This window comes from Colius striatus, chromosome 17 (genome assembly GCF_028858725.1).
Source record: "Colius striatus isolate bColStr4 chromosome 17, bColStr4.1.hap1, whole genome shotgun sequence".
Lineage (NCBI taxonomy): Eukaryota > Metazoa > Chordata > Aves > Coliiformes > Coliidae > Colius > Colius striatus.
This window is the reverse complement of record NC_084775.1, coordinates 14,155,947-14,169,141: the sequence shown is the minus strand read 5'-3', so window position 1 is coordinate 14,169,141 and position 13,195 is coordinate 14,155,947. Positions and strand designations below refer to the sequence as shown.

General features: G+C 48.8%; 1 protein-coding gene across 2 annotated transcripts; it reads right to left on the bottom strand.

Annotated features, from left to right (window-relative positions):
* Window positions 1-32: 32 nt before the first annotated feature.
* TMEM120B (transmembrane protein 120B) lies at window positions 33-12,762 on the bottom strand. 2 transcript variants are annotated; one of them, XM_062009950.1, is made up of 12 exons: window positions 12,666-12,762; window positions 8,909-9,027; window positions 7,871-7,987; window positions 7,012-7,071; window positions 6,342-6,437; window positions 5,214-5,303; window positions 3,818-3,883; window positions 3,083-3,144; window positions 2,765-2,857; window positions 2,288-2,352; window positions 2,069-2,137; window positions 33-1,175 (listed from the first exon to the last, which is right to left on the bottom strand). In XM_062009950.1, the coding sequence occupies exons 1-12, from the start codon at window positions 12,732-12,734 to the stop codon at window positions 1,062-1,064; spliced, it is 1,020 nt and encodes a 339-aa protein (XP_061865934.1). In that variant the 5' UTR covers window positions 12,735-12,762; the 3' UTR covers window positions 33-1,061. The 2 variants fall into 2 exon arrangements, with proteins under 2 accessions (XP_061865934.1, XP_061865935.1); XM_062009951.1 differs by having other exon boundaries at window positions 1,099-1,175; window positions 2,065-2,137.
* Between the last annotated feature and the right edge of the window lie 433 nt (window positions 12,763-13,195).

Genomic DNA, 13,195 nt, shown 5'->3' with positions numbered 1-13,195 from the left:
TGGGAAAGACAGTGCCTAGAGCAGCTCACACAAGTGCAGCTGCCTTATCGTTACAGATGTTACAGCATCCAAAACAAGCTTGTTTCAATGAGTAAGCTGAAGTTCAAGCAGCACAGGGAGTTAAGCAGGATGCAGTCTCTGCCATCCTCCTGAACAAGTGTTTACATTCTCTTAATTACTGGTACAAGTGCAGCATCTAAAGAAGGTATTTAATATTTCTGCTGGGACTGTCCTCCCCTTTCCAGAACAGCACAAAAAAATACTGAGAACACAAACCAAAGTACAACTGCACTTATTACCACTGATCAAAACCTTTTTAAGGAAAAATGGTTCAAAAAACCAACCCAAAGGGCAGTGTCTTTGTTATTAAAAAGGGTCTGAAGCAGCTGCATATTGAATGGTTTTATTTCAGGTCTTTTCCAGGCCTGGACAGATGACCTGGTCTCCCTGGGAGAGGGGGAGCAGACTTCCCTGCTATTTAAAATCTGGTTTTGCTTGCTTGGTTTTGTTTTCAAAGGAGGATTTCTCTTCTTCAAATAGCCTTTTAAAAATGTATATAGCAGCAGTATGGTACAAAGGTGGTTTTTTTCCTCTTTTCACAGTACACACAGTATTGCCACTGAAAATATGCCTTAAACAAATGCCTTTAAAAACAGCATTCAGGACTCATCAACCTGGAGTGTTCATAAGCTCTTGCAAATCCAGTACCCAGGATTTAAATAATTAAACTGAAAATGTTCAATATCATTCCAAAATTGGAATTACAATAGATCCTACATTCTGCCAGTGGCTGGCACTTGGCCAGGCAGGTGCATGCTGCTCTATATACAGAAAAATAACCCCTCAAAAGCAAACACATTTTGTATTAAATATACATAAATAGCAGGAGTGCAGACTGGAGAGCCATGCTTGCATTAATACTGAGTCTGTGCTGGCAGAGTCCATGTCCTTCACCAGCCACGGGACGGATGAGGCCTTCCAAGCCCATCCATCATGTAGCTGGGGTTTGGCAGGATCCATCCCAACCCCAGCACCTGCACACCAGGCACAGGGAAGGGTTGTCACAGCTTCTTCATTTTCTCTTTGTTTTTCTGGAGTTTAGTGTGCACCACTTTGAGAGTAGTGAGGAAGTTCCCGAGGAAGAGCAGCAGAAATGTGAAAGCCAACACAAAAACCTGAGAGGGGAGAAGGAGGTGAAAACAAAAGGTGAGAACTGAGGCTGCTGCTTTGGCTACACTAAAGTGAGCTCTGCTGGGACTTGGCTTGTAAGTCCAGGGATCCATCAGCACAGGGATCCAAGTAGATCACAGCTAAATATACATCCAGCTATGTGGGTTAACAGGAAATAGGTTTTTACCGTGGCCATTTAACTAGTATTTACTATGTATTTATTGTTATTCAACACTGCTGAACTCCACCAGTGAAATCAAACCATTAAGTCCAATCTAATGGATTAATATTCTGTTACAAGCACATTCAGTGGCACAGGTATGGGGGAATGGCACATTTCTGCAGGAAGATGTGTTTGTCCTCAACAAAATGACCAAAGTAAAGACCATGAGGTTATCTGCACCACTGCATGCATGGTGTGCCCTCATCTGGGTCTACAGGAGCAACTGGAAAATGGATAGACACATCTGATAGGTGACAGCAACTGAGAAAACAAGTGGAAGGATCCCTACAAGTGGGGCAAGAAAGTGGATAAATACGTTTTTAAAGTGATTCACTGTCATTATTTTTTGTCACAGTATTTTTGTATGTGTAAGCCATGGATCAGCCATAAAGAACCTACAGCAGCCCAGATATATGAACAATATGGAGAGAGATCTTCACCCATGTGTATTTTCTTCCCCTTACATGCTCTGCCACTGAGTTCATGTGGTCACTCGTGGGTGCAAGTTTCCCTACAGTAACTCACATTTATTTTGAGTTCTCTTGTATAGACTCTGTGCCACATCATCCTGAGATATTTGGATGGGGTCAGATGCCCAAATATCTTTCAGGATGTGGTTAAACACCCCCTCACCCCCTGCTCCTTGTTTTTTTCCTAAGCAGAACCAATACTCACCTGCCATTCTTTGCACTCCTTATGCCTTGACAATCCAAAAAGTGTGATTGCATTATATAGCTGCCAGAACTACAGAGGGAAGAAGGGCAAAAAAAAAGACCCCTTAGAACCATTTGGCTAATACATGTGATCCAAACCATCCAACCCACCACTGATGGTTCTGGAACCATGGGGGCAGGGCCCGTTCCACAGAGGGATGATCAGGATTCCCCAACTTACATGCCCAAAGAACAAGAAGGGAAGGAGAAACGTCAGCCCCCGCCACATCCAGGACTGAAATCCTTCTGGAAAAGGTTCAACAGAAGAGGCAGAGAGTGAGCACAGAAGAGCCAGGACCAGAACTGCAGCCCTCCCCACCCAGAGCACCCTATAAGGGTTACTCCCATCCTGCCCCACAGTAACCAGCCAATGTAAAATATAGACCTGAAGGTGTAATGGAAAGAGGATGAAAATGGGGATGACCAAAACCTCCATCTGAACTCTCTCAAGAGCTTACAGAGATAAGAGCCTTCTACTTCCACAGGGCCTGAGGAGGGGGACAAAAGCCTCCCTCCCCTTCCTGCCTTTGGACACGGGCAGCAGGGCAGGGGGTTGGCAGCTCTGCAGCACTCGCCCTCAGACCATACAGCCCTCCTTGTCACTGCACCTGAAACCCACACAAAAACCTTGCAAAGAAAGGACTGCAGAAAACCTCACCTACTGTAAGATCCAAGTGGTTTCTCTCCCCTAAAGCACGGAGTCTGTAAAGGCAGCCCCTTTGATAATAATATTGTAGGAACTGAACACAACCTGGAGACCGAAAGAGAAAACATCATTGCACCGGCTCTCCAGAACCATGACAAACTACTTCTATAACCTTTAATCCAACAGCATTTCATTACAGTTTGTATGTCTATGCTATCTTTATATCCCTACAGTTTAATACTCCAGTATTGACCAAGCAGAAGTGTTTTCTGAGCAGGTAAGACACAGAACTATGTCATGGCATGAGTTAGCAAGGTAAGAATTACTCACTCTGAAATATTGAAAACGCTAAAAATTGGCTGCGAAACATTTGATACATGAGTCCATCTGGCCTGAAAGCAAAATACAAAGCAGGTCTTACTTCTTTGATAAAAAGCATGTGATGTAGTGCCCTTCCCCTCCCTCTCAGGCTGGATCCCATTAGCAAAGGCCAAGAGCAGCGGGTACACAGCCCACTCCACCCCAGCAGGAGCCTGGAGGCTGCTGCAGCCACACACCACAACTCTGCTGTGTGGCAAATGCTCTTGGTTAGATTTCCCCTCTCCACCATCTATAAATGCTGTCCCTTCTGACTCATTTGCTTATCTCAGTTTTCTCTGCAGCAATCAAAGCCATTCAGCAGTGCCTGCTTTAAGAATCTAAGCAGGGCTGATGGGGCAGATTGGGGGCTGGAGCAGGGGCTGGTTGAACTAAAGGTAGTTCATGACACAGGCCAAGGGTCCAGTTCTGGGCTCCCTGGCTCAAGACAGACAGGCTATCAAAATATCAGGGGACTGGAACATCTTCCACATGAGGAAAGGCTGCAGGACTTGGGGCTGTTCAGCCTGGAGAAGGCTGAGGAGAGACCTCACTAACGTATTTGTAACATCAGGCAAATGCTGCTTTATGCTTTGCCATGTGCCTGTGTGACCACAGCTTCATGGTCATGCTGGATTTAAATGCTCAGATGATGAAAATACCATGGAACAGGCTTGAAGCACCTTGAGCAGGCAAGAGCAGACTCACCACGTTAACATTACTCCAGACAGGAATGTTGAAACATAGTGATGAGACACCCACCAGCCTTTGATCCTGAACAGAAAAAAGCAACAGTTAGACAAGCAGCATGGATTTTGGTATTTTAAGTCTGACTTTAGCCAAAAAATGATCTTGATTTGGGAAGAGGAAGAAGGACAGGGAATGAAATAGACAGCCTAACTCAAGCAAAAGGGGTGCTGTGGGACACTGTCCTGGTAATATGGTTGAGATGGGGGCAAGAATCTGCAGCTGCTCAGGACTGGGGCCCATCTTACAAGCTCTCCAGCAGCAGCAGCCCCTGCAGCATGAGGTACCACAGTGACTAACCATGCACCAGTTGCAGCCCACACACCCTTTCTTTGTTCCGTGCCACACAAGTAAGTGACGTTACCAACTCCTTCCTATGAGGTGCCAGGTTCTTTTAGACACAAATGCCTCAAAATGCTCAGAAAATTCAAGTGAACAAGGGCTGCAGTGAGACAGAATCAAGAATTGAAGAGCTGCCTCAGAGACAGTGCTGCTTTGGAAATTACGCCAACACAGTGGGTTAATTTGAGGCATTTCCAACCAGAAGTGTGTGACCAACACAAAACAGTACCTGAGTCACTTCCACCAAGCAGTGAGCCCAGGCTCAAAGGTTTCTCTGCTGGCCTTAGGCAAGCAATTATACATCCCCATGCTTTGTTCTTACCACTTCATCCCCAGTCCCACAGGAATCCCTCCCCTCTTTGGAAAGCACCCCAAAACAAGACATCCAGCAGTCCTGGGGACAGCCATGCCTGAAGAAGAGACTGCTTCATCTCTGCTGGGATACAGCACTGGGAACTGAATCCTCAAGCAGCTCCCAGAAATCAGCCCATTTTTAACATCAGGAAGGCCCTGATTCTCCCACCACACCAGTGTCTGCCTCACAAACCCCTTCTTGCTTCAGGACTGAGGGTCAGAAGCATCCAGCCAACAATGCTGAGACAAGACTCCCAGAAACACTCCCTCCTGCCCTCATCTTGAGATGGTGGAAGCAACGGGCTTCACACTTGATGAGATGCAGCAGAGACCCACGGGGCTGATGGCCAGGACCAAAAAATACACAGCTGCACCCCAGGCCACAGCTACAACAAACCCATAGCTAACAAAACAACACCTTGGGCTAAGAGCTTATGGACTTCTAGGAACTGCAGCTTCTCCTCCCTCTCCAAACCTCCAGTGGCCACATCTGCTCTTGGAAGCAACCAGGGAGGGAGATGGACACAAGAAGCCCTACAAAGAGGCATCAGCATCTCAGATTTACTGGATTTTAGTGCCAAGCTGAATCCCTTCCTGTTGCTTTTTTTCTTCTTTTAAGGATGTTTCATGGTTTAAACAGTTTTTGCAGGTGACACGGTACCTTGATCCATTGCTGATGAGAATGCTCTCCCGTATCGTCAGCGTGCAGTAATACCACACTAACAGAAAGTTAAACACTTCATCTGTCACCCTGCCAAGCAGAAGGAACACAGAGTGAAAAATTATCCTGTTGATTATAAAGACACACTCAAAAATTTTTAAAAAAGCCTATTTTTGCACCTTCTCCTTGGGTGAATGAAAACCTGCCCAAGTGAGGCCACAGACACAAAGCCTCAACATCTCTGATCCACCTGCAGGACTACACACAGCAGCAGCACAGCCAGACTCTGAGTCCTTTCCTCTGGGAAGTGCCCCGTGACACAACACTGCAGATCCTGAGCTGATAAGCAGGTATGCAGAGATGACATTAATTCCTTCCAAAGGAGAGAAAGCACCATGGAAGCAGTAGATGATCCAATTTAGAGAAGTGTTTCCAGGCTAATACAATGAGGAGATTCTATGAGATCTATATAAATCCAATCAACTAAAAGAGCAGAAGAGCATTACACTCCATGGGGGGAAAAAAAACCCTTTATTTTGCCATTTCCAAACCCCTGAAGCAAAGGGGCGACCTCTGTACCTGGTACCATCCTTCCCTGCTGTGGTCCTGAATTCACCCAGACCCACAGGAGCCTCAGTGGGAGTGCCCAACTCCCAGCACCTTCCTGGTTCCACCAAATAGCAGAAGCTTGTTGGTGCTCAGACACTTTACCACAACCTAGAGAAAATGTTTCACGTCTGATTTCATGCAAATCCTGTCTTGTGGCCTTTGCAACCCCCGAGCTGCAGCCTGGTGCTGGTCCCTACCTGGGACAACCTGTGAGCCAAACCAACTGCTCATTCCCAAGCACAGCACGATGCTAGATAAACAACAGATCAGGGAACACGATATGGGACTTCTCTTGGCTTACAAGAGACTCCAAAAAAAAACCCCAAAGAAAAGCAAGCAGCTAAAATACAGGTTCTGCCAGTGCTGAAGAGTGCAAAAGCTGTTCTGCTGTCCAGCTACTCAAAGTCTAAACACTGCCAGAGCTCTCCTCTCACTGTCATTAACAGAAGGGAACAGTTGGTCTGAAGCCAGCACATTCTCATTCAAAACACTTGATTAAAAGTAGAAATGCAGCCTTACCTGTAGTGGAGAATAAACCTGCAGGTGACAGCCCCGAGTAACAAGATTATCGTCAGATAAAGTTTGAACTTCTCATACTCGTCCTTGTAGGCAAATCTGGAAGGGAACAGCCACTGTTTAGAGGCACAAACAAGTGTTTTCCCAGAACATGGCTTCACTTTTTTTTCAAACCAGATAACAATTGCACATGTCAAGCCCTGAGATGGAAGTTTTGCTTGAAACATTTAGAAACTCGGCAGCCAGTGGCAAAAGGCAGCGCTCTGCCTGCAGGGTCCATCCAGGCTGCACAGCCATTATGCTGAAAGACAAAGGCTGAAGCCCATAAGAGCTGGTTTCTGGGTTACCATGGTAAGATTTAAAGAAAAATAAATCTCCATTTTCTGGAGCATCACATGCCTAGAAGTCACAGTACCTTTTTTCATTGAAAAACTAAACCCCTAAACCCTTGATGATAAGGCAATAGGGTGGACTGGCCTTAAAAGCAAGTGATGGACAGAATCCATTGGAGCTACACAAAGCATCAGCATGGCCCTTTGTCATGGTCTGAGTTGGCCATCGTCAGCATTTTATCAGATCTAAAAGAAACCCATTCTTGTCTCTGGACTTCAGCCCATGTCCATGGCTGACCCTAGAGAAACACAATTTCACATGCATGGAAACACTCACTTACTTTGCTTGGTTACTCAGGAGAGTTACATTCACATTTCCCAGCACCAGATTCAAGTACAAGCTGGAAGACAAAAAACAAGAGCAGATCCCACTAAGTAACTGTATTTGTACACGACTGTATGACTCAGATCAGAGATGAAGAGACTGGCATATCTGCCAAAGCCACCTCTGCTGTAGGTGCTTAAGGCAAACTGGAGAGAGAGACTACAGAAGAGCATTTAAATGTAGGACCATTGGTCAGCATTTCCAACAAGGTACAGAAAAGGTTTATCATCTTGGTCTTTTCTCTGTGCTACAGTCTGAGATATGAGGTGTGCACTGTCCAAACCCAAAAATAACAGGAAGAATTCAGAAGAAAAGGTTTCTGAGAGAAACTTGCAAAGGGCCACAGCATCATGCAGCCCTTGGTGTTGGGCAGAAGTCTGTCCCAGCCCTTGGTGCCGGGCAGAAGTCTGTCCCAGCAGCTCCTCTGGAAGCAAAGGGCACATTTTAAGTTGGTTGAAAACACTATTTTTTATAAAAAAAAGGACAGAGAGAATTCTTTTGCTGATTTAGCCTTAAACTAATTATCAGAGGAAAACGTCAGAGTGACACTGAACTGCACAATCTCTCACCAACACAGGGTCACTTTTATTTTTGCAAGAACACCTGCACTGCCTCCACACACTGCATCTACATACACACACAGCTAATGCATGCTGTGGACAACTGACACAGCAGCTCAGCAAGAGGTTTATGAGTAATTCAGTTTTACAGGTTTTTCTTCCACATGCACATCATCCTTCAGGAACAATACCACTGCAGACACTTAAAAACCAGCCTCCTGGAGCACACACACACCTCCCCAGTGCAGCACGTACCCGTTCTTCTTTGGCAAGTAGGCTTCCATGTCAAAGAAGGCATTTTGCCTCTCCTTGATCTGGGTGCTGATCTCCTGAATGAGATCAAACTCTTCAGGACTAGCTCTGGGCTTGCACCTGCAAGAACACAGAAACAAGATATACCTGTTCATGCTTTTACCTCCTTTAAAGGAAAATAATGTCATAAAATCCACGCTGTTGAAAAGCTAACTGTGTGACTCAATGCCACTGCACACCTTGCTCCTGTATTTCTGCAGCACCATTTGGCTTACCATGATTTTATTACCCTGCCTGGTTTATGCTACTGTAGGTTACTTCAACCAGCTTCACCTCAGCTCAGTGACAGGATCCTGTACTTCTTCCCTAGGGAACATTGTGCTTTTTTTGCAGGAACTCCCTCTGCTTTGGGAACTTTGTGTGCAGTTTCAGGCACTGCCCTTGCAGAGGCTGCAGCTCTTTAGGATGAAACCTTTCAGGGTGTTTACAAAACACACAGCTGATGATTTACCAACAATCTGAGGTTTTATCAATTAATGTTAAACAGGGAGCAGTGCACAGCAGCATTAGCAGTCTGTGGTGTCAGGGGTGGTGCATTCAGACCTGCACACAAGGAATTCAGCCCATGGCTCCTGGGGATCAGCTGAGCAACCAGAGACAGATCCTTCCTGTAAATCCACCCAGGAGCGAGTTACACCTTCAGTTTCAAGGACTGATGATACTTTTCCAGCATGGCTTATGGAACAAAGCAGAACAGGCAGACCAAAAGCTGTACAGTCCTGCAGTGTACAGCACATACTGCAAGGATGCAAACCCATACCAGGCTTCCTCAAAAGTCTTTATTTAAAGGACCCCATCTCATGGGGTTGCAAACGCTTTACCTGGCTGTGATAAATGGAAGTGACTTGTGAACAATATGGAGCAAACTCAGCCCCTTGACATAGATTGTGTATTAAAATTCTAAATATCCAAACATTTCAGCCCTTTGGGAAGGAAAACTATCCCATTTCTGCCTCCTCCACTCTCCAGGTCTCCCATTACCGTTGCAGACTGTGCTTCAGGTCCCTTAGTGTCTTCTTCTGCCGGTGTATGGAGCTGCTGCAGGCTGTCTGCAAGCTGGTGACTTCTTCCAGTTTCTGCCGGTAAACTTTGTGTGTTTCCTGCAGGAGAAGAGGAGATGATTGGTAGGAAGAGCCCTTCTAGGCTGCACATTTCATCCTCACCTCTGAAGGAAACCCCTGTCTTTACAGGAGTCAACAGGCACCCCTGCAAACAAGCAAGGAGGGGGCGATGCCAAACCAGCATGGAGCCAACACGGCTTAAATGGACACTAATGAAATCAAACAGAGCAGGAACTCTGATTTCACAGTCAGATTACATTTAGAGGAAAAAAAGAGAAAGATTAGGAAGCAGAGTGGGGGGGGAAAAGAGACACAAAGTCAGCCACAAATCCACACCAGAGGGTTTAGATGCCTCCTGGCCAACGCTGCCATCTCACTCCATGTATGATTAAGCAACCTACCACCATATTCAGGTTTAAGAGCTTAACCCATCCCCTTCCTGCAGCATTAGATGCTCCTGAAGAGGAACTTCTGTATCACAGCTCATTGATCTCCTGAAGCCCTGAATTAGCGTTTGACCATCCATAACAAGGACATGCTGACCGCTGCAAACCCATCGAGAGGTGCCTCTGCTCTCACACCCCTCCCTCTGCTCAGAATAAACGTGCTCTGCTTCTCTGCCCTTTGCAATGATTCCACCACCTTCCCAAGGGCAGGGAGACCTCAGGAATGGCTAACCAGGCACTGAGCAATGCCCTCTGGGCAAATTTTAAGACCTAGGATAACTGGGAAAACAGAGTTAGTGCCAAGAGACAGCACAGGTGAAACGGCTCTCTGCACGCCTGCTTTGTCTGCCTCCACAGCAATGACCACCACCAGTTTTCTCAGAGCACAAACATGGTGCTAAAATCATACAAACTAAATCTTTACTCTCCTCCTGCTCATATATCAGGATCTGGCTGTTAGCTGATGATTATTTACAGGAGCAATGAAAAACAAACTCCAGTATCCAATTTAAAAACCTTAATAACCAAACTAACCACATCCAGGCAGTGCAGCTCTCCCTGCTTCAGGATTGGTTTGGCTTTGCTTAGCATGGGCAGGACTTCAGGGCTCGTTGGATTGCACAGTAACTGGTTCTGCTTCTCTAGATGTCACGCAAGAGAGTCTTTTAAAAGGCTGGTTCAAAGGGGGTAAGAAGTTCTTCACCAAAAAAATGTTTGAGTGCTCCGCTGGAAACACAAACAGGGGAGTTGAGAGCTCCTGGGTTCTACCACTGGCCCAAAACATCTGGGTAATGATTTCAAAATTACACTGGTATTTAGAGGAATGTAACATCTGCTAGCAGGGAAGTTATTTATTCATCAAGAGAGGTGATTGGTGACAAAGGGACCCACCACCAGCACAGGGAGCTCAGCACTCCCTTTTCATTAACACATACAGCTCCTGGGACAAATACCTGAGTGGACGGTCAGGTCTGGCCAAGCTCTTTCTCCACACAGGAAACAACAGGAAGGACCTGTGCACCAGGGGTGTATTTTTGCCTCGAGTTGAAGAGCTCCAAGGCATGAGACATCAGAGTTGTCTCTGCACTTCATCATCATAGAATCATACAAGTTTCACAGTGCCAGGACCACAACTACAGGTGGAAATTGTGCCACTCCATTTGCCCGCAGATGAAGCACAGGCAGCAGTTCAGCACAGCAGCCCCACGCTGCAACAGCTTCGTGTTTTCTGGAGGTACCTCGAGGTCTATTTTCCATTGCGCTCCCAACAGCCCTGCCTGTGGTCAGTGTTGATTCACTTGCAGGACTTGCACCACGTTCACAAGGAGCCCTCACAGGGCGTTTTTCTAATCCAAATCTGATTTGTATGTTCATATGCAAGGTTTAAATTAATAAGCTGTTACAGGGCAACTGTATTTTCCCATATCCCTGCCCCAAAACTGCAATGCCCTGCAGCCCTGAGCTTCCTCAGGCTGCTGCTCCAGCTCTGCCCTGGCAACCCAAACTACACAAATCTGCAGATATGGCTGGCCAGAATTGCTTTGCAAAGCTGGAAGCACCCCAATCCTATCTCACAGCTGGTGTGAAAACCAGGCTCCTCAGAGCAAAAGATGCTGCAAGTGTGTCCAGAAAGCCACGTAGAAGTGCAAACATGAACAGACACCCGCATTGAAGCACTTTCTAACTGGACAGTTGAGTTTCTACCCCAACACATCACAGGTTTGACTTGAATCTGGTCTGGAAGTCTTTCTCCAAAGCACATTTAAGCACCATCAGCAGCTCACGGAGCTGGAGCACAGTCCCATCCTCAAGACAGAACCATATCCCCTCTTCTGCAACACTGCATTGAGATACAAACTCTGCTCATGAGCCCTGAAGCTCTTAGATAACAGATACCACTCCAACTTTTCACCCCTACAGTACTAACCACTGGGCAATGACACCTCATGCCACCAGCAGCTGCCACCCCACTGAGACGCACTTCTACTTTCCCTTTGTGGATGAGGAAACCGAGGCAGGGATAAGCCATTGACATTTTGCTGTGGTTTAGGTCAGACTTGAGCAGCATGTTCTGCCAGAAGGCTGGTCAGCACACATGGGATTTACTGCAAACATATGATCAACAAAACCACAGCAGCTGGTGATCCCCCTCAACACCCAACCACCACCTTTCCTTCTGTTAACAAGCATACAACCTGACCTGACTTTTCATTAAGACAACTAGCTAAATCTGGAATGGCACCTTTTTTTTTGGCAGTGCACGTTTAGGAGTCTCCCAGAGACAAACAGCCACGCAGCACCAGAGCACCCCGTTGCCTTTTAAAGCTGGCTTAAAGCTTGAAAGCACGCGTATGCTTCACAGCATTGATGACACACGGGATGGAGAATGTTTCTGGAGCTAGAAGCGTTTTGCAAAACCCGCTCTTGGCCCCTGCTCTGAGTTCATTCTGTCCCTCAATGCAAGATGGAAAAGCAGCCCTTAGACACCTCGTATCCCAGCACATAACATTCAACTCCAGCCAGGCAATGCTCGCAGCGTAGGTGTTGCCTGTGTCATTCCTTGTGCAATGCTACGAGGGCACCAAAACGCCAGGTCCCACAGCAGCAGGACCCATCTCCTCTCGGGTGCCTCACGGCCGTGGTTTGGTCTGGGATGTCCCATCGTAGCACCTGGCTGGGAGTCCGCGCTGTTTCTGGGATGCTGTGCCAGGCTGTGCATCCATGCACGGCTGTGCTCCGTGCGTACGCCCCGGGCCTGCGGCGACGGCGCCGTGGCTCTGCCCGGAGCCCACCCGGAGCTTCTCCCGGGCGCAGCGGGGAGTGAGATCAGCCTTTCCGCACCCCTGGAAGCCTCTTGCTGAGGCTGCTCCAAGGCTGCCGGGGACACCCCCGGGGGTGCGCACCGCTGCTGCCGGCGCCGCTTCTGCCAGGCCCCCTCCCAGCCCGCAGCAGCGCGCCCGGGAAAGCAGAGAGAGCGCGGCGGGGGAGTGGCCCCCGAGCCCGTCCTCACGCTGCGAAGCCGAGGAAGGCAGCGCAGGGCTTGGTTAGGCAGAGCAGCGCGACAGAAGCAGCAGCAGAGGCGACGGCGGACAGCGCGGCGTAGCGCTGAAGGCGAAGCCGGGCGAGGCACCGGCGATCCCGCAGCGCAGCGGCATCCCGAGCCCCGCAGTGCCTCCCGCAGCCCCGCAGTGCCCCCCGCAGCCCCGCTGTGCCCCCCGCAGCCCCGCTCACCTGGAGCTGCCGGAACTCCTCCTCCAGCTCCCGCCACTCGCCGCGGCACCGCTCCAGCTGCAGCCTCATGGCGCGGCCGGGACGCGGCCGCCGGCGCGAGCCCGCACCCGGGCCCGCCGGCCACGTGCGCCGCTGACGTCATCGCGCGGGGCTCAGGCGCGGCGCTGAGGCGGCGCGCGCCGCCCGCCCCGCCCCCGCCTCGCCTCCCCTCAGCGTGAGGGGACGGGTCGCACGGCCGCCGGGGCACCGGGCGCTTCGTGGCGCCTCTCGCTCCTCTCCCGGCTCCCTTCGTGTTGGGGCAGAGCCTGAAGCGTTCCGAGGGAGCGGGAGATAAAACTCGAAACCCCTCCGTGTGGCGCTGGCGGAGCCGCCGCTCCCTCAGAGGAACCTGCGCCCTGAGGCGACCGCACGCCCGGGCTGAGGCGGCGGGGCCCGGCAGCGGCCTGGGGACAGGGCACAGCGCGGCGTCGGATTCAAACAATAACGCGTTGTTGTTGTTGTTAATGACTATAATATTCATAAACCCGCTT